Here is a 25,542-nt window from a genome sequence, read left to right on the forward strand (position 1 = left end):
GTGGGTCCCATGCCGTAGGCATTTAGACCTGAGAAAATAGTGGGCGAAGTAGTGCCCCCCCCCCCCTTGGCTGGCGTCAACGCTCCTGCATTCATGGGTAGTGATCAATAGGTAATTACCCCTGTAATCCAGGGCTTCCCGCACAGTCAATTACCGTGCCGAGAGAGAAGCCAGAACTTGCTGTTCTGCATGTTTGAGATATGAGCTGCTTCACAATAACCTTCTCTTTATCCTCCTCTTTTTGGCGTCGCTCCCCCATGCTGAGTAGCCGGCTAGGACACAATAGTTCAGGCCTAGCTCTCAGCTTTTCTCTCCTAATAAATATCCCCTCACTCTCTCTCTCGGACACAATTAAGCTTTCGGTAGAGTGTTTGTAGTGCACGGTGTCGTTCCAAATGGCGGTATTGTGTTAGAAAAGCTAATTGCATTAATACACAGGACCGTAGTGTGGGATGGCAAATCGTCTCAGGCTACGCATATTAGGAGAGAGCGAAAAGTGAGCCCGTTGCTAGCGTGTGCGCTCCTTCACTAACCGGGCCTGTGCATTCGCTGAAAACACACTGGTTTGTCTCGAACGGTGGGGGATGCGCCGCATGCAAACGCCGTTGCATTGTGTAAACTTCATGCGCTAAGAAATTGGATATTAGTATAAGCGCGGCGTATGGCTGCTGGAAGCGATCCTCTGAAGCCGATTAGACAAGGCAGTGCCCGTGGAGAGAACGCAAATGTGCAGACGGCAGTTACATTTGTGCATATATTATGAGATCGTGCGGGCAATCAGACATGGCCAGAATTACGCGAGGATCCTGCTCCAATAGTATTCGCTGTCGCGCGTCATCAATGATCTCAGTGGCAATCCGCCAACGTTATTACTGTGTTTGCTAGCCGTGAGCGGTAAATGATAACAATAAAAAAGAATACACTTAAACGAACCTGCGGATTATACCGGGTAAGTGTTCGCACAATGGCAAATGCATGGTCCAGTACATTCTGCGCTGCAATCATGGCCCGTATGCAAGTTATTTGTCGTGCATTCACGCTTTCGCTTATCGAACGTTGCGCAGCTACGAGCCCGAACTCTTCCCCGGCCTGGTGTACCGCATGGTGAAACCGTGCATCCTACTCCTTGTGTTCGTGTCCGGAAAGGTGGTACTCACCGGTAAGTACGTACCGTCATAATCGCCGTTCATCACCCTGTGCAATGATCGCACCCCGCATCTGCTCGAGTCGCGAGCACCGAAGAGAACGCGCTCTGGTGCTCGGCAGCTCTGGTCGTCGTTGCCACTTCTCAGCTCGCAGCATCGTCTTCTCTCCTTTATGTAATGACAGGAACGACGGCAGGCCTAGTCGGCCGCGATCATGTTTTCCTTCAGTATCAAAGGCACAACTGCCACTGGCACATTTCTGTGGGCTGCGGGCGTTTCGAACGCATTTGAATGTTGTGTACCCGTGGGCAATGTTATAAAAGACTACGCTACAGGTAGAAACTAATTAATAGTAGCAATGCGCAAACATTGAAAATTCGCAATTCAATTTCGTAGAATATTGCCATATTTCGGATAAACCAGGAATAAAAACATCTATTGCAGATTGTAGGAAGCCAGTATGGTGAATGTCAAGATTACTCAAAATGATTCTACTGGCACCAGTTTCTAAGCGAATTCACGCGACCAATAACTTGTCAATGATTTCCATCATTTATTCAGAACGTCTCGCTTTCAGGCAGTATGTAGATGAATTTGTTCTAATTTAATATTTGTACAGTGTCACTATCATTGCATTTCTTTCACATTCTGTTGACGTTGTATCTCATTTTCTTACCTGCGTGAACACAACATCGTGCCTGTATCCGGTAACATGATGGAGCGTTGTTTCTTTGCTGTACCCGCCGTGGTTGCTCAGTGGTTATGGTGTTGGGCTGCTGAGCACGAGGTCGCGGGATCGAATCCCGGCCACGGCGGCCGCATTTCGATGGGGGCGAAATGCGAAAACACCCGTGTGCTTAGATTTAGGTGCACGTTAAAGAACCCCAGGTGGTCAAAATTTCCGGAGTCCTCCACTACGGCGTGCCTCATAATCAGAAGGTGGTTTTGGCACGTAAAACCCCAAATATTATTATTATTATTTCTTTGCTGTCATTGTCATGGTACCATAGATAACGAAATAAGCTTATTATTTACAAGCGCCTCAGTTTTCCGGTCATATAACAGTGAATGCTAGTACATGCAGGTATCACGGTACCGTCTGTATCAGCTAACTGCTGCAAAGCATCAACAAGGCGGTGAATAACCGTACGTCCGTCGTGCACTTCCAGCTTTCTTTGCACGTACGTTAGAGGGAACAAGTAATGCTTTTCTAAAAGTTCGTCCGACGTCTCTCTTTGGTTTTTTACACGTTTTACGTCAGCATCCGTCGAGCATAAGCATGCTGAACATCCAAATACGTGTTTCCCTTGGGTCAGCACCTATTCTATTAGTTGTGGTGTCGCGTGTCTTTTTCGGCGCAGCCCGCACACATTTGTGGGCTTATCGCTGCTGCAACAACTGTGGCATCTGCGTGCATGGAACTTGGATGCGCACTTTCACAGCAATAAAAAGGCGGCAGAACCCATCTCACGATTTCTGTCAGCGGTAATGCGTTAGTATTGAGCCAGTTAGCGACACAGTGTGTGCCATCGTCGAAACTAGTTATGCATGAGGCGGTGTGTTGCAGTGGTACTCTTCATTGACACTTCCCTAAGAACACTCCGCGCCATCAAGCGCTGCCGCCACGAAACCTGCGCGTAGCATCTGATATGCATGGCGTGCCTGTGCATGCGAACACTCGCCGGAAACTGCAAAACACGTCACACGCCCACCTGGATTCTCTCTCGAGCTTCTTTCTGAACACGCTGTGCCATCTAATGGCACTGCCGAGAAATCCGCCCCTGGCCTCCGAGACGAAAAGCGCTACGCGCGGGCCCTGCGAACGCTGCGGATGGTTCTCAATTGCCGCACACTCAGTGACCCATAGTCAGTGACTCACGCTGGCGAGAGGTTAATTGAAGGCGGCCCATTTACAGTGCATTGATTGCGCAGCTCGCCAAAGCGTTGGCGTGAAACGCCTTCTTTGAAAAGTGGTAAATACCCACTGAAATTGTAGTGCAGTCTGCTAATGCGTCGGGTTGCCGTCCTTGAGGACCCTTTGTGAGGTGAGTTTGACACCGCGCAGCATCGGAAAAATCTGAGAGATCTCTTTCGTCATTCTAGAGCGGCACATTCCTACTGGCACATACCTAGTTACCCAAGCTGGGCATCAAATACGTTCAATGAAGAGTAGCACACACCTACTGTCACATACCATGTGACCCAAGCTTGCATAAACGAGGTTCATTTAGGACGAGCAACTCAGTGTGACATCTCGATGCGCTAACAATTTCACCAAGGACTACCCAGTGACCCAGGTAGCTGGGAAAACGGTTAGGTACATATATAGACATATAGCCAAGGAAAGTGCGTGAAGTATCTTAAGAATTCCAGAGGTGCATTGAAATTCGGCAGAACCTATCTCACTGTGATTGTCAACGTATAATTGTCGATGCGTTTAGCAATAAATCAATATTGACGCTTGCACTTCTTTGTTTCTCGGGTGACCGCTTTTGCACTGCCTAACAAAGGTTAAACGTTGCCGCTCACCGACGGATATGCCTGCATGTGTCGGAAGATTCTCGAATGTTATCGTTGGTTCCGTCCGTTTTCTGTTGTCGCCGAACCGTGTGCATTCTGATTCACTCTCAAAACAATTTCTCCTTTCGCTCTTAAACAAATTTACACCCTTTTGGATGTACATTTGCCATACAACTATAATCGCCATCTGTCTTGTTTTCGCTTCCTTTCTTGAAAACGCTGTGCTCGCTACTTTCCTGTCGACAATGCTCTGTCATGCTGATAACGCGCATACCGTTTGTGACTTGGAAGTACCGGGCTCGCAGCGTTAAAGGAAGGCAATGTGGACAATGCAGATGATTATTGCTCTGTGGCACGATAGGACCCAAAATGTGTAATTTTGTTTAAGAGTGTTTGGGTTGTATGGTTGCCTAATAACTACAACCACCATCTGTCTGGCCCGCCTTTCCTTTCTTTAACACTGCGAGCCCGGTACTTCCAAGTCACGAACGACATGCGCGTTATCAGCAGCACAGAGCATTCTGAGCAGGAAAGTAGCGAGCGCAGCGTTTTCAAGACAGGAAACGCAAGCCAGGCAGATGACGATTAGTGTTGTGAGGGAAACATACAGCCCAAAGGGCCCCGCAGGGGCGTCGGCGTCAGCAGGTGTTTCGTGTGTTGGGACACCACCTAGCCGACCACACGAGGGTTCGACCCTCCGCCCGCCTAACCGTACGCGGCTTAGCCGTGTCTGGGGAAAGGGGGATCCTGGTGATTGAGCCGATGCCAGGTGTTCGGATCTTAAAGGCCCCCGGTGGAGGCAACACACCTCTTCGACCTCTGTTTCACAGTCCTCCTACCTGGAAGAAAACGGCAGTCGCCTTTTCCTATCTCTCTCTCTCTCCTCAAATTTTCGTCTCTCTCTAACTTTCTGGCGGTTCCTGCCATCTTCTCTGTTGCACTTGCTCCCTTTCTCCTTGACGGCAAGGATTAATTTTGTTTGGCTATCCTACCTTGGGTACACTGTGTTTAGTTATAGTGACGGCGTACGAGTGGCATCGTGCAAGCTTGTATGCAAGCTCTGCCGCGTCCCCTCGTTGGGCTCCGTGGTGGTGGGTGGTCGGCCCTGTTGCCCTGTTTTGTTTTTGGAGCAACGCTTCATGATTTCCCAAGCACTATGTGACACACAGCGAAAACAACATGCCAGTAAAAAAGCTCTGTCCATTCGTGATGACCCGGGGTAGTTGCTCAGTGGTTATGGTGTTGGGCTGCTGAGCACGAAGTCGCGGGATCGATCCCAGCCACGGCGGCCACATTTCGATTGAGGCGAAATGCGAAAGCACCCGTGTACTTAGATTTAGGTGCACGTTAATGAACCCCAGGTGGTCAAAATTTCCGGAGTCCTCCACTACGGCGTGCCTCATAATCGGAAAGTAGCTTTTGCACATAAAACCCCGTAATTTATATTTCGATTCCTGGTGGCAAAGTACAGGAAAGAATAAATCGGACCGACGTACAAAGCCTCAAAAATGTCTATTGGGGATTTCCTCCTAGAACTAAATGAAAAAGATCAAGCACGCAAGCTCTCGGAACTTACCAGTATTGGCAACAGGACAGTGACAATTTCAGCCCACAAAACACTGCATATAAGCAGGGGTGTGATATCTGAGGAGGCCTTCCTGGGCTTGAGTGTGGAACTGCTGGAAGGTTTCCAGGAACAAAATGGGACCAAAGTACAAAGAATTGCCATCCGCGCATGTGACCGAGAAATTCCGAAAAAGACGTGTTATACTCACCTTAGGAACAAGTATTATGCCTACCTCGCTGGACGCAGGTTATGGAAACGTATACGTCAGACCATATACCCAAACCCCAGACGAGGTTTCAAATCCCAAAGGTTTGAACGTGCTTCACATGTATGCCGAGGAACCGAAAGACTTGCGCTAAATGCAGCTCCAACCATCGCCAATATGCCAATTTGCACTTCCTCATACTGTGTTAACTGAAAAGCAGACCATCCAGCTTACTCGCGGTCTTGCCTTTGCCGTAGAAAAGTAAAAGAAGTAGTTGCGCTAACTGTTAAATAAAATATCTCATTCTTTGAAGCAACAAAGTGATTGCCGTACTTTTCGCGAAGAAGTTATGCCGATGTGACGGAGGTGGGGACTGTTTCACAGAGGCCGCACGAGTCCTGCGAGCCCACGCATAGTGGACCCGCTGTGACCCCTCCCGCACCCGTGGTGGAAGCAGCCAGCGCTGCTCCATCCTCTTGAAAGGCCCTGCCGACACCAGTCCTGCAGGGCCCTAAGATCAAACGAACCCCAAGGCCCAAGACACGTATCTCGGCGCCCAACTCGCGGCCCTCCAGCGCCTCAGGCAGAGCGATGGAGGACGACGCAAAAACCCCGGTTCCGTTGACACCGAAGGACAAGCACTCGCTCGAACGCGAAAAGAGGGACAAAGTTCTAACTACCATGTCAAACAAGAAAGCGATAACCTTAAGGTTATCACTACTTTGTATGACCTTTCGTTAAATCTATGTCACCTAACATCTTATCTCTTATTCTTTCGTAGTCCCATTTTTTACCATTCAATATGAAAATGGCTTTTATTATTCACTGCAATTGCAGAGGTCTCATACACATAGGTGACATCAACGATGTTACCAATGTCTTGTCACCAGTTGTAGTGTCTTCAGGAAAGGAACCTCGGTCCAAAAACAGTCAAATTCTCAAAGGTTTCACCGCGGTCTGAAGGGGACATGAATGTTCCAGCCGTTTGTTAGGACGACTCACTATAGCCATCGCGATTTGCTCATTGTATATTCCACCCACCCCCCATATTTATTTTACTACTAAACACTTAGAAAATGTAACAGATCTATTACTGGAGCTATTTGTTTTAGTAGGGGATTTTAATGCTCATTGCACTGTTTGGGGGAGTGTCAAAACTGACCATCGAGGGCAGCTGGTTGAACATTTTATTTTGTCCAATGATATCTGCCTTTTAATTTCAGGTGCACCAACCTACTTTTCACCAAATTCTCGCGCATTTAGCTGTTTATTTTTAGGTTCTTGCTCACCGTCTTCATTTAATCTTAAATGGGAAGCCCTAGACACGTCATATGGTAGTGATCACTTACCCGCAGTCATCAAACACTTATCACCACCAACCATAAGAACTAGATGACGCCAGTAGAAATCACAGCTCGCAGACTGTCCGGTTTTTATGAAGAATGAGAAACTGGAAATTGTATTTTCGCCAGAACTAAGCGTTCACGAACGTAACAAAAATTCACCAAGGTCATAATCTCAGCCGTTAAAACGGCAATACCCAAGTCATCCGGTACTGTGCGCAAGAAGCTCAATCCCTGATAGACAAACGAGCGTACTGAAGCTAAAAAAGAACAAAATAACGCCTGGGGATTCTTACGAAGCCACCCCACCTGTATCGACCTTTTAAACTTTAAACAGGCCAAAGCACGATTCATTCGCAGACAGGTAGAGAGATGACTATGGCAAAAATACATATCTTTAGTATTTAGCGCAGTCCAATCAAAACGAATGTGGGACCAGGTGAGGAAACTTAAAGGAGAGTACTCATCTTACACAATACCGCTACTTACATGTCAAGGCGCACAGACACTCAGGACTAGGCCAGCTTATTAGGCGAACACTTTTGCGACGTCTCCAGCTCAGCAAACTACTCATATACTTTCTTAAAATAGAAAGAGTCGGCGGAGAAACAGAGACCGAATACCCACCACTGGGGCTTCAAATGAACTTCATAACAACGTCCTCACAATACAATAATTGAACAGAGTTCTTTCTCCTGGTGAAAAAAAAAACAACAGGTCTTGACCGTGTCCACTACACAATGCAGGCACACCCATGTCAAACATCGGTAAAGGCACTTATATTTTTTAAGAAGAAATGCGAGTCTGGGATAATGCCTTCATATTGGAAAAAATGCAGTAGTAATGCCTCTTCTAAAATCTGCTAAAGCCGTAACATCCCCGAGTCGCCACAGACCCATTGCACTAACAAGTTGTCTCGCCAAATCATATGAGAGCATCATAACCATAAAACTCACATTCATCCTTGAACCAAGAAGCCTAATAGACATGATCTAGGGTGGACACAAAAAGGGCTTTTCCACCACTGACCATTTCGTCCGACTAGAACATGAAATACGTGTTGCGTTTTTGCACAAACAAAACTGACTTGCAGTTTTCTTCAATTTAGAAAAAGCGTATGATGCCACATGACGATATGGAATTTTGAGAGACCTGGCTGAGGGGAATTCGTGGCAGAATGCTAAACTGTCTATGTGATTTCATGTTAAGTAGAACGTTTCAGGTAGGTCTCGGCAAAATACTTTCACGCAGATTTACACAAGAAAACGGCGTTCCACAAGCTTGCTTTCTGAGCACGACACTCTTCATAGTCAAAATTAACTCTGTTAATAAGATCCTCCGATCATCTGTTATGCGCTCAATATATGTCAACGATTTCCAAGTGACTTGCCACGCCTCAAATCTACCCACTTTCAAAATACAACTTCAAATAACGATAAATAATGTCACACAATAGGCTGACGAAAATGGTTTCCCTTGTTCAACCCACAAAACTGTTAGTTCTATTTTGCCAGAAGCGAGGGTTACACTGCATTCCAGTTGTCACAGTGGATGGTACAGCGCGGCCGGTCAAGTACTACCAATTTTTATGCGTAACTTTTGACACAAAATTGAACTTCCCGACCCACACTACCTAAACTAAAAGTAAAGCAAATAAACTAGTAAATATCCTCAAGGTGTCATCGCGCAAGCGCTGGAGATCTGAGCGAATATGTCTACTACGTATATACCGGCCCTTGTACGTAGCATCCTCGACTACGGTAGCGAAGTTTGTGGTGCAGCTAGGCAATGCTACATTCAGCGACTTGATCCAGTTCACAATCTCGGCCTACGATTGGCGAGCGGTGCCTACAAAACATCGCCTGTCCAAAGTTTATATGCCACTGCAATGAGCCTTCCTTACAGCACCGCAGAGCACTACTTACGGTTTCATATGTACTCATAATTTGGTCATCACCACAACATATATGCTACAACATCATAACACAGTAGAAATCACGGGTACACTACACAAATAAAACGAATATGATTCGGTCACTTATATTACGACAGGAGGAATACTGGCACACCTGTATTCCTCATCAGGTCCTGCAGGATGCTGAAAGGCCACCAAGATTGCCCCCTGGTGCAAGTTTACACTGTAATGTGATTGGAAACTAACACATGTCAAGAAAAAAGACACTCCATAAGATCACATAATACAAGAGTTCCGAGCTATTCAAGAAAAATATAAAAATTACATGTAATTTTACACTGACGGGTCTAAAACACAAGAATACGTGGGTGTCGGAATCGTAGTGATAATTTGCGAAAATAGCATTGGGATAAATAAATTTGCTTCAGTCTTTACCGCCATAGTTTATGCAATATGGACGGCTGTTAAAAAATTACCACCGACCAGCAGAAGAATGCCATAATTTATACCGATTCGTTAAGTGCACTGAGAGCTCTAAACTTAAACTCCGCATCTGAACTCTTGGTTGGCGACGTCTTAAATTGGGTCTTTAATAACAAATACGGAAGAACAGTACGATTGTGCTGGGTCCCAACCTATGCCAGGGAGCAGCAGATAGATGCGCATCTATGGCGGGGCTCAAAAGCATAACTAACATAACACTTCTATACAAAGATAGTATCCAAGTAATTCGTAAGGCTCTGGCATCAAAATGGCAACAAGAATGGGACTCGTGTCTAAATACTATGGTACATGTGACTAAACCCCTGCTTGGCCAGTGGAAATCGTGCAGTCGCCAAGAACGCGCTATGAGGTGATCTGATGTCGACTTCGAATTGGGCACACGCATATATCACAGTTTTCTACTTCAAAAAGAAAACCAACCAACTTGCGAGAAATGCCATAAATCGCTTACAGTAAACCACATTATTATGTAATGTCCATATACTGAAAGTCAGAGGCGGAAACATTTGAACAATTTGTATTACTTGCATTACCATTACAGCCTGCCCTAATATTGGGAGATGAGCCGATAGTGCCATTCACTGACTTGTTCGAGTTTTTAGGTGAAACTGGTTATTTACACCGACTTTAATGAAATGCAGCTTTTGCTGCCCTAACATTTTATTTTGTATTGTCCTGTGACGCGCACCATGGCCTTAGTCGTTTTTGCGGCATTAAACTCGAATTAACTAACCCCAAAGGGTGCAACAGTTCTTAGAGTGTAAGAGCGTTGAATGCGTGGCGCGAATTGTGTAGTACTTTCTGGAGGACACGCAAGCAGCAGCAATTATTTCTGCAACATTTGATGAATCACGTATACAAGCCCACGCGCTTGCCCTGCAATTCAAATTTTCGACGATCGCCGACTGTGTTTGCCGCTATTGTTGTCCTTTGTCGAACTTGCTCTTGTGGGTGCAGGTTTGCCCAATAAAAATTCAGTTTCGTTATCCAGGGTTTTGCTGCTAGGTTCTTCACCCTCACTACCACGTGATATCTGGTGGAGGTGCTTTTGCATTCATGCACCGCACGTACCCAGCAACCCCACATACCGACGACCACACCAGTGTCGCCTCGCACCATCGAGGAAGGCGCAGGCTACAAAACCTGCCCCCGAAGCACGGACTTCTACCTGAGACGACAGGGAAGATCGTGGCCAAGTCGACGACCATAATCATTCTTGTCTTCTCCTAGTTTCCGCTTACTTCCAACTTTTCCAGGCAGCAAGTGTTAACCTTGTGTGAATAGCCAACCTAGGTTGTCTCATATTTGGTTATAGTGGTAACGTACAGCTGGCGTTTGCAGGACCTGTTTTTACAGTCCCTGTTGCGTCCCCTTGTAGAGTTCCATGGTGGGTGGCCGGCGTTATTGCCGAAAAACACAATTCCTCTATCGATAGCTCCTTTCCTCCACTACCTGATCGCCCTCAGAAAAGAGGGCGATCCGATGAAGTCTTCCAATTTTTCGTACGCCAAGTCCACAGCTTCCCACGTTTCCATGCAGTTCATTCGGAAAAACTCGGCAAACCAGTGCGCACCATTTCACCGTTCGTTGTATCAAAGGCTTTGACTGATGCTTTTGGACCCGGTTACAAGGCGACCGGGATGACAAGCGGTGGTCTCCTCCTGGAGCTCCGCGATAAGAAGCAATACGAGAAAATGCCGAAACTAGTGTCATTTGGGGAGACCCAACCAACAGTAACCCCGCACCGTACTATGAGCACCACCCGCGGCGTTCTGTCGGACGAACTTGCTGGAGCTTACTGAGGCTGAACTCTTGGAGGGCTTCAGTGAACCGAATGTTATCAACGTCAAAAGAAGATGAGGCGAGATGGCAAAGGAATTCAAACCAAGCACTTGATAATCGCCTTCGGTACAAGTGTCCTGCCCGAGTCAATCGAGGCAGGGTACATCAAGCTCCGTGTTAGGCCATACGTGCCCAATCGCCTCAGATGTTTCAAATGCCAACGTTTCGGCCACAGTTCGCAGAGCTGCCGAGGCTGCCAAACTTGTGCGAAATGCAGTGCCCATGAACACACCTCCAAATCTTGCGAGAACACTCTCCACTGTGTAAAATGGGATGGGGAGCACGCCGCGTACCCGCGGTCCTGCCCATCCTGAAAAAAAGAAAAAAAATTCTGAGGGTTAAAGTAAAAGTGAGCATAAGTTTCAAGAAGGCTTGCAGGCGGGTTTCATACCAGCCCAAGTGCAACTTTGCCGATGTGACGCGTCAGGGGGCAGCGAGACAACGGCTTTCGGCGGCTGTCCGACCCACAAGCAGTCGGTCGGCAGTTACGTCAGCTGCCTCGCGGTGGTTGCAGCTAGCGTTGCTCTGCCAAGTCAGAAGAAGGGGCCATCCACCTCAGGGCAGGTGGCCTCAAAGGCCTCGTCCAACGTGCCGAGGCCTTCACGCCAAACAAAGCGCTCGGAGGAGCGCGTGTCCAGCGCCTCGCAAGAGGCGATCGACACAACCACCAGCAAGACGGCGCCATCAGCGCTAAATGAGTGGCGAGGCTCTCTCGATCGCTCCAAAAAAGACAAAACTCTCATCACGGTGCCTGAAAAGGGCCTGTGAGCTAATCCTCGTCTCTTAAACACACAGCACTAAACACAAGTGACATAATGGATGCACAAATAATACAATTGAATGTTAGAGGACTTCTCCATAACCTTGACGATATTACAGAAGTCCTACACAAGCATAATCCAAAGTTGCGGTGTGTTCAGGAGCCGCGTCTAAAACGCAGACAAACTTTCTTCGCCAGTACACCGTCTTCCGCAAGGACCGTGAGGAGGCTAACACCTCGGGCGGAGGTGTAGCAATCCTCGCAGACAAGTCTGTAGCTTGTCGCCACGTAGCCTTACAGACAGCCCTCGAGGCAGTGTCAATTAGAGGGGTTCTTTTCAATACGTTGGTAACTGTCAGTACCATATATATATCCCCGAGCTATCACCTCCAAAAAGCCGATTTCTATAACCTTAAAACAGCTCCCGGAACCCTACATATTTGTGGGCGATTTTAACGCGCACAACACATTGTGGGGAGACGCGCGTTGCGACGCAAGAGGCCGACTCATTGAAAACTTTATTCTGACCTCTAGTGCCTGCCTGCTTAATAAGAAGGAACCTGCATATTGTTACGTGTGGAAAGACGCAGACGAAAGAAGCTATTTACAGGCTATTTACAGCGGAGCCAGAGAGCCAGGGGGACACTCACTCGTGCCAAGGGCATCGGCCCACTTCGTCGTTCTCGCGGCGGCTCGTCTCTTGGGCATCTCGCGGATAATATCGTAATACTACGCCCCCCCCCCCCTCCACGGCGGCAAAGCCGCCGTCACGGTGCTGTTAAATATGGTGTAGGGCTTGAGTCGGGCGACGTGGGCAATGTCACTGGTTGTCACAGCGGAGGACGTAGTGGGCGTTGCTAAAACGATTTCATAAGTTACAACGGTCACTTGGCGGAGCACGCGATACGGGCCTGTGTAACAGGAAAGCAGTTTTTCACAAAGGCTAACTTTACGCGATGGTGACCAAAGAAACACGAGGGTGCCGGGCGCAAACTGGACATCACGGTGACGCAGGTCGCAGCGTTGCTTCTCTTTGTCTTGAGACACTTGTAGACGAGCGCGCGCAAGTTGGCGAGCATGGTCAGCATGGGCTATTGCATCACGGGCATAACCGCTAGTTGAAGATGTGGTGTACGGAAGCACAGTGTCCAGTGGTAGCGTCGGTTCTCGGACATACAAGAGGTAAAACGGGGAAAAGCCAGCAGTTTCGAGACTGAAAGAGTTGTACACAAAGGTAATGTATGGTAGAGCCAGGTCCCAGTCACTGTGGTCGTCTGAAACGTATTTTGATAGCATGTCTGTAAGGGTGCGGTTCAATCGCTCAGTGAGGCCGTTCGTTTGAGGGTGGTAGGAGGTGGTAAATTTATGCTGTATTGAGCAGGCACGCATGATGTCGTCAATTGCATTGGCCAAAAATGTACGGCCACGGTCTGTTAGCCATTGACGCGGAGCACCATGCATCAAAATGATATCATGTAGGAGGAAGTCCGCAACATCAGTTGCGCAGCTGGTCGTATGAGCGCGGGTTACGGCGTAGCGAGTCGCGTAGTCCGCCGCGGCTGCAACCCACTTGTTTCTTGATGTAGATTTCGGAAATGGGCTGAGAAGGTCCAAGCCGACACGATGGAAGGGCTCGGCAGGGATGTCGAGCGGCTGCAGGTGACAGCGGGGAGCTGGGAAGGCTTCTTGCGTCGTTGGCAAAGTTCACAAACGGCGACGTAACGACATACGCAAAGGGCAAGACCCGGCCAGAAAAAACGGCGACGTACACGGTCATAGGTTCGAGATATGACGAAGTGGCCGGCCTGCCGTTGGTGCGTCGTGAAGCTCTTCTAGAACGGTGGAGCGGAGGTGTTTAGTTATGACAAGTAGGAACTCAGAGCCGTCCAGATGAAGGTTACGACGGTACAGAGTACCGTCGCGGAGGACGAAGAGGCGTAGAGTGACCTCGGATGGAGAGTGTTCAAAACGGTCGATGAGTGGTCTGATCTAGGCATCACGACGGTGCTCGTCAGCAAAATGAAGGAGCTGTGATACAGAGAATACGCAAGCAGCACTGGTGATATTGGAGGAGTCAGAGTCGTCAAGACGGTAACGCGACAAGCTGTCAGCGTCTTGGTGCAGGTGACCAGACTTGTACACCACGGAATATGAAAATTCTTGTAGCCTCAAATCCCATAGACCAAGCCGGCCTGTAGGATCTTTTAGCGATGAGAGCCAGTAGAGAGCATGAGGGTCAGTGACTACGGAAAGAGGGCGACCGTAAAAGTAAGGATGGAACTTGGCAACCGCCTATACAACAGGAAGGCATTCCTGTTCCATTTCGAATAGTTGCGCTCCGATGGTGCTAGGAGGCGGCTCGCATAAACAATAACGCGATCTTGGCCACGCTGACGCTGAGCTAAGACGGCACCTACGCCATGACTGCTGGCATCTGTACGCAATTCTGTAGGGCCATCAGGGTCGAAGTGGGTGAGAATGGGTGGTGAGGTTAGAAGAGCGACGAGACGAGATAAAGCGGCGGCTTCGGAAGTACCCCAAAACAATTTGACGCCTTTCATCAAAAGATTAGTGAGGGGCCTAGCAATTGCCGCAACATCTTGAACAAAATGACGGAAGTACGAGCATAGCCCCAGAAAACTTGGAACGTCTGCGGCTGTCTTTGCAACCGGAAAGTCTCGGACAGCGCGAGTTTTGCCGGGATCAGGCTGTACTCCGCAAGCGTCAAAAAGATGACCCAGAAGAATAATTTGGCGGTGGCCAAAACGACATTTGGACTAGTTAAGTTGCAGCTTCGCCTTTCGAAATACATGAAGTATAGTTGTTAGACGCTGAAGGTGAGTGTCGAACGTTGGCGAGAAAACGATGACGTCGTCGAGGTAGCAGAGGCACATGGACCACTTGAAACCTTGGAGCAAGGAGTCCGTCATACGCTCGAAGGTGGTAGGGGCATTGCATAATCGAAACGGCATTACTTTAAATTCGTATAGGCCATCAGGTGTGACGAACGCGGTTTTTTCTCTCTCGATATCGTCAACAGGAACCTGCCAGTATCCAGAACGAAGATCAATTGAAGAGAAATAGCTGAAACCGTGCAGGCAGTCAAGGGCATCGTCTGTACGTGGGAGCGGGTAGACGTCCTTCTTAGTAATGTTGTTCAGATCACGCTAGTCTATACAGAAGCGCCATGTGCCGTCCTTCTTCTTAACCAAGACCACAGGTGACGCCCAGGGACTCGAAGAAGGCTCAATGATGTTTTTATCTAGCATTTCGTTCACTTCACTTTGAATTACTCGGCGTTCCGACGCAGAAACTCGATACGGTCGTCGGAGAATAGGTGTAGCATCGCCAGTAAGAATCCGATGCTCGACTGTGATCGTCTTGCCTAAACGGCGATTGTCGAAGTCGAAAATATCTCGGTAGGACGATAATAATTGGCAAAGGTCTTCAGTCTGCACAGAGGACAAGTTCGTCGCAACCATTTTCTTTACGTTGGGATCGGCGCCAGAGGCTGATGCGGGGAGCCTGCTGAGCTCTCAAGAACCATCGGTCGATACCGCTGCCACGTGATGGTCACCGAGACAATGAACGTTGGCAAGGCAAATACCTTGCGGTAGAATTTGCTTTGCCAATCCAAAGTAAGGCATGCGAGTGTGGTTCGCAGTAATAGTAAGTATACTGCGAGGCACGGTAACGTCAAAATGTAGTGGGATGTTGGGCAGAGGAGTGACGAGGTAACCCACCGTGGTTGCTCAGTGGCTGTGGTGTTAGGCTGCTGAGCACGAGGTCGCGGGATCGAATCCCGGCCGCGGCCGCCGCATTTCGATGGGGGCGAAATGCGAAAAGACCCGTGTACTTAGATTCAGGTGCACGTTAAAGAACCCCAGGTGGTCAAAATTTCCGGAGTCCTCCATTACGGCGTGCCTCATAATCAGAAATTGGTTTTGGCACGTAAAACCCCATAATTTAATTAGTGACGAGGTACTCGCAATCAGGAACTGGTGGGGAAGACAACAGTTCAATATATGCTAATGACTTTGGCGGCAGGCGAACAAAGCCGGTGGGGCATAAGTGGCACTGTAGTGCGTCCGAAGGTTCGGCGAGAATCCGTAACTCAAGGCGAAGGGTACTGGCAGAGCAGTCAATAGAGAGTTTCAGAATAGGGGCCCCAAATGTTTTGGGGCCCCCAAGAAATAGCGTCGAAGCCACTGCGCATGCGCAAGACGCAAACTCCGTTTGGGTTTTGCGTTGGGAACGCTATTTCACTGATTTAGCGGGAACCCAAATAGCGGTCCCAAAAGCTTTGCGCCGGCAAACATGGCGGCACCCATCGAAGCGATGGCTCTAACCTAGCACAAAACTGGGCTCGATTCGCGGTAACGCGTGAGGTTCGCAAGCTAGGACAAGTGACTGCGGTTATCGCTTTCTCTCAACTAGCGTGTGTTATGAAGATTGACTCATTAGACGCCGCTGATTTTGAATTCGATTGTGGATTTTATGGTTCGTAGGCCTAACACGGCTAAGCTTGGCTGGTGAAGGCTAGTAAAGTTGGTTTGCTCAAAACTAAGTGCAACTAATTGTTTGCTGCTTACAGAATAACCTCTAAATTGTAATTAAACGCGAATACACGCAAGTCAAGATTATTATGCCTATCATAAAATGGTATATTTAATTTAATTATTTCTAATAGCTTTTCTTTGACGCCGTAGTGGCGCTGTCAGCGCAAGACGCTATCCGCAACCGTAAAACCCTATTCTAAAGCTCTTCACTCCTACGTGCCCCAACGCTAACACCCGCAAAGCTCTTTGGGGCCCCAAACTATTGGGGCCCCTATTCTAAAACTCCCTAATAAGAGCAGAATGCGCGAAGAGAAAATCGAGGCCGAGAATTAGGTTGTGGGGGCCATGAGCAATCACGGTAAAGAGCACAGGAGTGTGGCGGCCGGCGATGCTGACACCTGCCGTATACATTCCGATGATAGGCACAGTACCGCCATCCGCAACGCGGACGACGCCTGCCGACGCTGGGGTGAGGAGCTTGTTCAGTCGTCGTCGGAAGGCAACACTCATAATAGAAAGATGTGCTCCTGTATCGATGAGTGCCCTGACAGGATAGACGTCAACATCAAGAAGGTTTTGGTTCGTAGGTAACGTGAGCAGAGGATTTGAGGGCAGGGTCGACAACGCAGCTTCACCTTCAGAAGCTGCGATGCCTAGTTCTCCGGCTGGACCCGGGAGGCGATAGGCGGTGAAGAGAAGCGACTAGGTTGGGACGAACGAGACTGATGGCGGCTATGAAAGCGGCTGTAGCGAAGGTTCCGAGCAGGAGCATCAGCGATACTGCGTTCATGGCGGGTAGTATAGGGAACAGAAGGTTCAAAGGTGCGGGAATAAGCTCCGGCGTATGTCAGAGGAGATGGTGGCCATCGGTTGCGGCAGTGACGAGTGACGTGGCCGATTCGGGTTCAGCGTAGTTTCCCCACGGAACGACACCGCACTCATACTTTCGACGCCCTCTTTAGCGAAGCGATGTCTAAGGCCGCCTCCAATCCCTTATTGATATGTGGAGACTTCAACGCGCCGCAGACGCAATGGGGATACGGAGCCGACTCGCCGAGAGGGAAGAGGCTGGCCGGACTGATGGACGAGCTCGGTCTGACTGCACTCAAGAAACCGGCTTCGCACACCAGGATCGGACAGGGAGTGTGCCCCGACACATTCCCCGACCTCTCCGTCTTGTCGAGCGCGGGCGTAGACGCTTAGTCGAACTCCTTCTAGGACTTGGAGAGTGACTACAGGATCCTGTGTGTGACCATGGGAGGGAATGAAAGCGAGGAGGACGTCTGCCGAAAGGCCAGATTTGTGGACGGGGACCGATTCCGGAAAAATAGAGAACGATACAAGAAGGGCCCGATCGAAAGCGCCAGCGAATGGTGCAGAGAACTACTCGCGGACGTAGAGAAAGCCACCGATGAGTTCGAATGGACGAACTGGCGACAAGAACCCCTCACAGAGAAGGAGGAGACAGATCCCGCGTAGCCGGGGACGACGACATTCAGCAACCTTCCAGAGTGGACAGCAGACGGGCACATCTCGTTGTAGCGAAGAAATCCATGAAGTGGAGAGCCAGTAAGCAAAATCTCAACAGGAAAATACGCAAGAAGATCGCCGAAATCAATCGGGAGATCGAGACGCATTGCGTCCGCCTGTGCGAGGAAGAATGGCAGGAGCTGTGCGACACGATGAACGGGAACATGAGCGCGGGACGCGCCTGGAAGATTCTCAGGCACCTGCTCGACCCGGCAAGCACCAAAACGGCGACCTGTACAGAGATGGCCAAGCTGCGGCAGAAGTACAAGGACGACCCGGAGGCCTTCGCGGAAGAGATCGTGCAGACGCACCTCGCTCGACCGGAAGGGCAGAGTCTCCCAGAGTACCGCGGGGCTCCAAACGAGGAGCTGGACACGGACTTTCCCGTGCAGGAATTTAGAACGGTCCTCCAGCTATTGAAAACCAAATCAGCACCCAGTCCTGACAGGATCACCAACAAAATCCTGAGGAACCTGAACGACGACGCAATTGAGAAGCTCTGCGAGTACATCAGCGCGTGCTAGAAGGAGGGCCGAATTCCGCAAAAGTGGAAGACCGCGGACATTATACTGATACCAAAGCGAGGCAGACCGCTAGATGTCCGAAACATGGGGACGATCTCTCTCACGTCCTGCGTCGGTAAAGTGAAGGAGCATGCCTGCCTCAACAGGGTGACGATGCTGCTCGAGAAGCAGGACGCTTTCGGCACCCACATCATCGGTTTCCGGAATGGACTTTCCACGCAGGACGCCATGCTGCACATCAAGGAATAGGTCGTGAACGCTCAGAGCATGCACGTGCGCACCCTACTCGGACAAGACCATAAGAGCACGTTCGACACTGTGAAGCACATGGCCATACTGGAGAAGTTCAGCCGACTTGATCTCGGCGCGAGGTTCCACCGATATGTCAGCAGCTTGCTGAATGGGCGCAAGGCGACAGTCAAGATCGACGGGGCCTTGCCGCGAACAGTCCGAATGGGTGGTGTGGGAACGCCACAGGGCGCCGTACTCTCCCCCGTGGTTTTCAACCTCATTATGGTCAGCCTGCTGGAGCGTCTCGACGCGATAGAGGGCACCAATCATACGATCTACGCAGATGACGTGACAGTGTCGACCACGGAGAACACGAGCGTCGGCGAAATGCAAGACCGGCTGCAGCGGGCCGTCCGGGATGTGGAGCGGCACTTCGAAGGCACAAGACTCGTCTGCTCTCGCGACAAGTTGTTTATCCTGCTACACAGACCGTCAAAAAAAGGACCCCTCCCGCAGGGTGTGCTAGATGACCGTAGTTTGGGCGTCCGAGTCACGATGAGGTAGAGGACCCAAATACCGACGGTGTCCAAGTAGTGAGTGCTCGGCCAGTGGCTGGAAGAGAACAGTGCCAACCGCTAGCTGGTGCGGCGGGTCACGTGGGCCAACCTAGTGCGGCGGGTCACGAAAAAAGAGGAAAGGAATAAAGGAAGACAACGTTACGAGGCTGATACAGGCGAACTCGCTGAGCCACATAGCGTACGTCGCCGCGTACGCCGACTGGAACAGGAGCGAAACCGACAAGCTTAACGTGGCGATCCACAGGGCGTTTAAGGCCGCCCTGGCAGTATGTATCCCAGTACACGCCAACCCACAGGCTCCTTGAGCTGGGCGTACACAGCGCTCGAGGAGATCGCTGAGGCGCCGAGAATCTCGCAGTTGGAGTGGCTGTCGAGCACCAGAACGGGAAGACGAATCCTACACCTGCTCGGGATTCAATATCACGAGGCGCGGGGACTGAAGGAAACACTGCTACCCGAAGCCAGGGACGCCATGCAGAAGGAAAACATGCCGAAGAACATGCACCCGGTGCATGGCGTGCAACGACGTAAACGCAGGGCGGTAGCAATCCTCGAAGAACACGGAAGACGAGAACGCGTCCTCTTCGTCGATGCAGCCAGGTACCCGCGGTAAGACAGTGACCGTCATGGCGATGAGGGACGACGACCATCACCGCCGCTACAACGGAATGTGCGAGACGAACCGGACACCACCATCACTACTAATACTACGACAAAAACGGCAGCAGCAACAGCGGCAAGATCGACCCGGCCGGCCGGCCGGCGGCGGCGGCCCCGCCTTCTTCATCGCAGTCGTAGATACGAAGGAAAGGATCTGAGTCACGGCCTCAGCGAGGGTGCCGTTGGCCCAAGCAGCGGAGGAGATGGCCATAGCCCTCGCGGTACTCCACGGAGGTGCGGAGGATAGCCTGATCATTAGCGACTCCAAATCAGCGATTCGGAACTACACGAAACGTTGGGTGTCTGCGGATGTGGCGCGCATGCTCAACGCCAGAGCCGGGGACTTCGGGTCCAGCACGAATCAATTTCGAGTACGATTTCGAGTACGATCACGTAGTCGAAATTTATGCTAAACAAACAATCATTTCTTGAAGCCGTGTCCAATTTTCCTGGTCCCGCATGTTATCTACAAAATATTCACAAAGGGCATTCTCACTCTTTATCTCTACGCCTAAATCTTGTTTCGATTGTCGTTCCAATCAAGTTGCATGCAAAAAAAATTTTGTCGCCTCAGAATCCATGGATAACTAATAAGCTGCTAACTCATGCACAAAAAGGGTCATCTTTAGGAAAAACAAAACGGCAAACATTCAATGAGAATTTGGCCATTCGGTACGAGAAGCTTTCTAACCAGCTTTCTGCCACGTTGAATAAAGCTAAAAACCCGCCGTGGTTGCTCAGTGGCTATGGTGTTGGGCTGCTGAGCACAAGGTCGCGGGATCAAATCCCGGCCACGGCGGCCGCATTTCGATGGGGGCGAAATGCGAAAACACCCGTGTGCTTAGATTTAAGTGCACGTTAAAGAACTCCAGGTGGTCGAAATTTCCGGAGTCGTCCACTACGGCATGCCTCATAATCAGAAAGTGGTTTTGATTCGTAAAACCCCATAAGTTAAAAAAGCTAAAGAAGCGTGGAACGAAAGGAAAGTTTTGTAATGCGATAAAGACGTTAGAAAGAAATGGCAAATTGTCAAAGCTTTCTTAAACAGGACAAGCAATTGCGAAAAATAACAGCATCATAGCATGGTGTTCAAAACCTCCAAAGAAATAGTTGATGCGTTGGCCGATTCGTTCTTCAGCAACGAGCTACAAACAGCTCCGCATGGTAATCCCGTGCGTCACCGCCTGCCACAGTATTTTTTTTATTTGCAGCTACATCCCAGGAAGTTCTAAACGTTATCAATAGCATAAAGATAACCGGCGCTGAGAGTGATAAGGCACAGCCTTCTCATATAAAATTATTTGCATCTTAATAACTTGATATCCTTGCAGGCATGAATACCGTCATGTTTAGATCGGCCGGCTTTCCACAGTAACTTACACAACAAGATCACTCCAATTTTTACGAAAGGTGACCACTCTTTCTTCTAGAATTATCACCCCATCTAAGTACTACATTTCTTTTTAGGTAATTGAAAAGCTAATTGATCAACGCCAAACACATTACCTTACAAAATTACATCAAATTTTCTCACGATTCAACTACGACTTTTGCCAAGTTTACTCGACCGAACACTTCTTGAACTAACCGGTCAACTAAAGCTCGCTATCGACGAGCGTAATAACGCAGCTGATGTATATGTCTACTTAACAAAGGCCTGAGATCGAGGAATCGAACGCTGGGCCACTGCGTAGCAGGCAGAGACGTTACCTCAAAGCCACTATTGAATATTTTTTAGATCGCAGCTCTTAGGAGCCCGTTCCTACGTTAAGCGTCGGCATGCCTCAACGTCGGCGTCGTCGGCGTAACCGAGCAAACGAGCAGACCGAAGGATGGAAGAGCGAACATGGAGCTCGGGCGAGGGAAGAAAGGCTAATAAAGCGCGAGGAGCAGGCTGCAGTGAAACTGTGCGGTGGAAAGTGGAGGAAGAGGGTATGGTAATAGCGTGAGGAGAAAAGCGTAATGCCGCTCTGCAGCGACGATTGCTACGAGATGTCGCCAGAGTAGCGCGTGTCGTCGTTCACCGATTATATATGCGGCGAGCGCGTCCAACAATAGTATATATGAAAACAAAGCGTTGCATTAGCGGGTGTTTGTTTGCGGCAGGTGCTGTGAATCGGGTCCCGCGCCACTCACGCGCTGTCTCTCGGAATCTCCCAATAGCACGGCAATCGCGCCACAGAGCGCTCCGTTTGCGACGTAGCGCGTGAGACAGATTGTCCACACTAGCATCGCGAAATGAAAACACGTATAGAGCTTCGCTCAAATTTAGCATTAGGGAGTATCGTAATCGTCCGTGAATTTTTTTTGTTTGTTGCCTTACTTGTCACAAAAATCTCATAATTTTGTCACAAAAGACAAAATTGGTCAGACTAAGTGTGACAGCAACTCTGAAGTAGACCGTAATTTAGAATTTTTCATACCAAACGCCATATAGAGTACATTGATCCCCTCAGGAAGTTCAGACAGTGCCCCGTATATCTCTCTTACGTCTGTGATACTCTTGATAAAGTACCATTCGGTGCTACGTCTGTAGTGACCAGAGGATAAAAGACATCCGACGAACAGAGACAAATGATCACTTTTTTACGTAATATCCATTATTGGTTATAAAAAAGAACTGCTAACAACTTTGGTTTCATTGCAAACACTCTTTCAAACAAAGAGCGGCTACTGTGTGACCAGCTTTCCAAAGGCGTAAGCTAAATTGCTGCCGCAGGTCATAACTTGGGGGGGAGGATAATGTTGCTGAAAGACTGTGTACCGGACACACCTTCTAATAGTCATGTGGCTCGGAAAGCTGCACAGGCCGTTGCGAATCAGATAAGCGGGCTACATGAGAAGGCGTCCAAAACCACTGAATGACCGATCAAAGCAAAAATTACTGGTTGTCACGTAGGAAGGACCACAGTTCTTGCTTTACGCATTTTGCTCCTGCATTGCTTCTAAAACCTTTGTCCGTAAGCACTTCTGATTACATGTAGATTACAAAAAGAAAAACATTGCATTCCAAAGTCTTCCCATTCTTTAGAGAAACACATTCGCATATGACACTCGTAATCCGAAACTATGCCATGTAACAAGTCGTACAAACTATGCGAAATAATTTATTCGAAACAGGTTCCCTTCTCTGCTCAATAACTTGCGACAAAAAAAATGAAGCTCACCTTTCAAACGTCATTGCAAGAAGTTCCTGACATGTTATTGTAACAATTTTTTTAATTTTTCTTGGTTTGATTGAACGTTTCGATTGCTTTTCATACGTCAATTTAATTGTTAAAATGCTTGATGTGGTTAACATATTACATTGTCGCCTTATCTCTTTATCTATTTGGTAGAATTCGTTCCATTCGGCTGAAATTGCTGGTTAGGCATGAAGGTTGCCTCCCAATTCTGAGCTAAAAGCAGATTATATTAGGGGGTTTCGCGTGCCAGAACCACGACATGATTATGATGCGCGCCGTAGAGGGGGACGTGAGAATATTTTGAACAACCTGGGTTTCTTTAACGTGCGCACACTACACTGTGCACGAGTGTTTTTGCATTCCAGCCCCATCTAAATGCAGCTCGCATCACCAAAACCACTACGCCACCATTGCGGGTCAGTTCTGTGTTGAAGAAATTTGAGCTCTCTTTGTAACATCTTGCCAATACAACGTTACATAAAAACAGTACATATATGTACTGTTTATTTTTGCGAGGTGCCCTTTCCTGCATCTGGAGGGGGCAGCCACCTGGTCAAACTACTCGCTCACGTACTTTATTGCTACTCGCTCAGGTACTTTTATGTGACTGCTCCTTTGTTTCATAAAAGGATAAATAAAGCATTGAACTCAATTCAATTATTTGCGATTGTTTGTTTAGGTCGCCGACGACAGCAAGCAGACTTTTAACACTCGTATGTTGTCGAATGTTTTGTATCGCTTCGAATACTCCAACATACCCCAAAGTTGCTTTTCCAATACTAATGGTTGGTGTGTAGCATTCGATTCATATTCAAAACTTCGAATATTCAGCCACATCTATGCATGATGTGATTAAACATCTGCACACAAACGGGCAAATGACGCTACTCGGACTTTAAAATACTATCTGCACTTTTGGGCAGCTTCCATCCACATGGAAAGAAGCTGTTGTTGCTTCGGTTTTGAAATAGGTTGAAGACCTCTCCTCAGTGCTAAGTTACACTCGGTAGTGCTTAGAAGTTACCTTTGCAAGCTGTTAGGGAAAATTATAAATTCTCATTGTAATCAGTATTCTCTTGAAGCCAACAAAATGCTTCATCCACACCAAGATGGTTTGAGAGAAGGCCGGTTGACAAAGAACCATCTCGCTGCCTATGCAGTGCAACATTCTTCACGATATTGTCCAGAAGCAGTATTTTTGCTTTGTGTTCCTCCACATGAAAAATAGAACATGGCGTGACTCTATGGATTTCTGGGGGACCTCTCTGAAATGGGTAACCAAGGAAACATGTTTAATGTTACGAATGGTACTTATTGATGCTAACATTCCACGTTACAGCTGGTAATGCTTTGACTCGGCCATATATACAAGGAATTTGCGTGCCTCATGGAGACGTGCATAACTGCACGCTTTTTGTGATGCAAATTACCTTGTTTCGTGCATCAGTACCTCCGACATTTTTATTCTAAATAGAATTATTCTAATTGTAATTAAAATAAGTAGTCTTGTAACCTTGCAGTGTGCGAGCGACAAGTTCAAGTAAGCCTATACAAAGTGGTTAAATGAACCAATGAAAACGAATCTAAATTAAAAAATATCAGAGCTCACGTGTACTTGCCAGATGTACATACTGTAAGAGCCAGCTGATTTTTATCAATGAAACTCGCATACCAACAGAGTTATCCCGGAATCTAAGAAGCTCGCTTTAGCGTTCTCCATCTGCAAAAAGATGTGCTTTAAAATGAGCAGAATTACATTTTTAACTTTCCGAGCAGAAAGTAAGGATGGACTCGGCCTTTTAAGCACTTTATAAGCCTATACATATATGTGTTGATTTAATGTTGAACAGTTTTATGGCAACTTAAGAACTATGCGCCGCTGCCCCGGGAAATGTACTAAAGTTTGTGTGCTTGTGCGATTCGCAGGAGCCAAGCTACGGGAGGACATCTACAAGGCGTTCGAAAACATCTACCCCATCCTAAAGAAATACCAGTCAATGTGAAATGATTCTGCCAATTCATTTGCCTTGAAATAAAACCTAAGAAACTAAATTTGCCCGGGTGCCAAGTTGTGAGCTCACTTACACGTCCCTTGAGCTTCGTCATGTCTCAGTAAGTCCAAGAATAGGTTGGTGGCGGGCTGCGCAAGTAGCTGAGTGGCGGCATTTCCTCCATTAATTGGGATAGGAATCATAAGGATGCTCCAAGCGAATTCTTGCGATCGGCTAAGCCGTCATTGTGATGTTCTGCTTAATGTCCAAGTGTGATATTATCCTATCACTTCTTGGGCGCAGTAAACTGTAGGTGCGAGGGTGACGCGAGAATGCTGGCTTGATGCGCGCAGTCGCCTCGCACGGCCAATCGCAAAGGTCACGTGATCCAAGTGTTCTTTATTGGGGGAGGGGGGCAGGTGAGCGTACGTCTCCTCCTCTAACCCCACTGTGGCTGAGCGTGGATGTCCCCGGGGGTACGGG

General features: G+C 48.5%; 1 protein-coding gene across 1 annotated transcript in view; it reads left to right on the forward strand.

The window, feature by feature from the left end:
* The window catches only part of LOC142566828 (uncharacterized), a 157,803-nt gene extending 132,702 nt beyond the window's left edge, over nucleotides 1–25,101 (forward strand). The window contains exons 6-7 of the mRNA XM_075677719.1: nucleotides 1,065–1,159; nucleotides 24,995–25,101. Coding sequence (XP_075533834.1) covers nucleotides 1,065–1,159; nucleotides 24,995–25,071 — 172 coding nt within the window. The 3' untranslated portion in view covers nucleotides 25,072–25,101. The remainder of the gene's footprint in view (nucleotides 1–1,064; nucleotides 1,160–24,994) is intronic.
* Nucleotides 25,102–25,542: the final 441 nt, after the last annotated feature.

The sequence above is a fragment of the Dermacentor variabilis genome, unplaced genomic scaffold (genome assembly GCF_050947875.1).
Source record: "Dermacentor variabilis isolate Ectoservices unplaced genomic scaffold, ASM5094787v1 scaffold_13, whole genome shotgun sequence".
In the NCBI taxonomy this organism is placed as follows: domain Eukaryota; kingdom Metazoa; phylum Arthropoda; class Arachnida; order Ixodida; family Ixodidae; genus Dermacentor; species Dermacentor variabilis.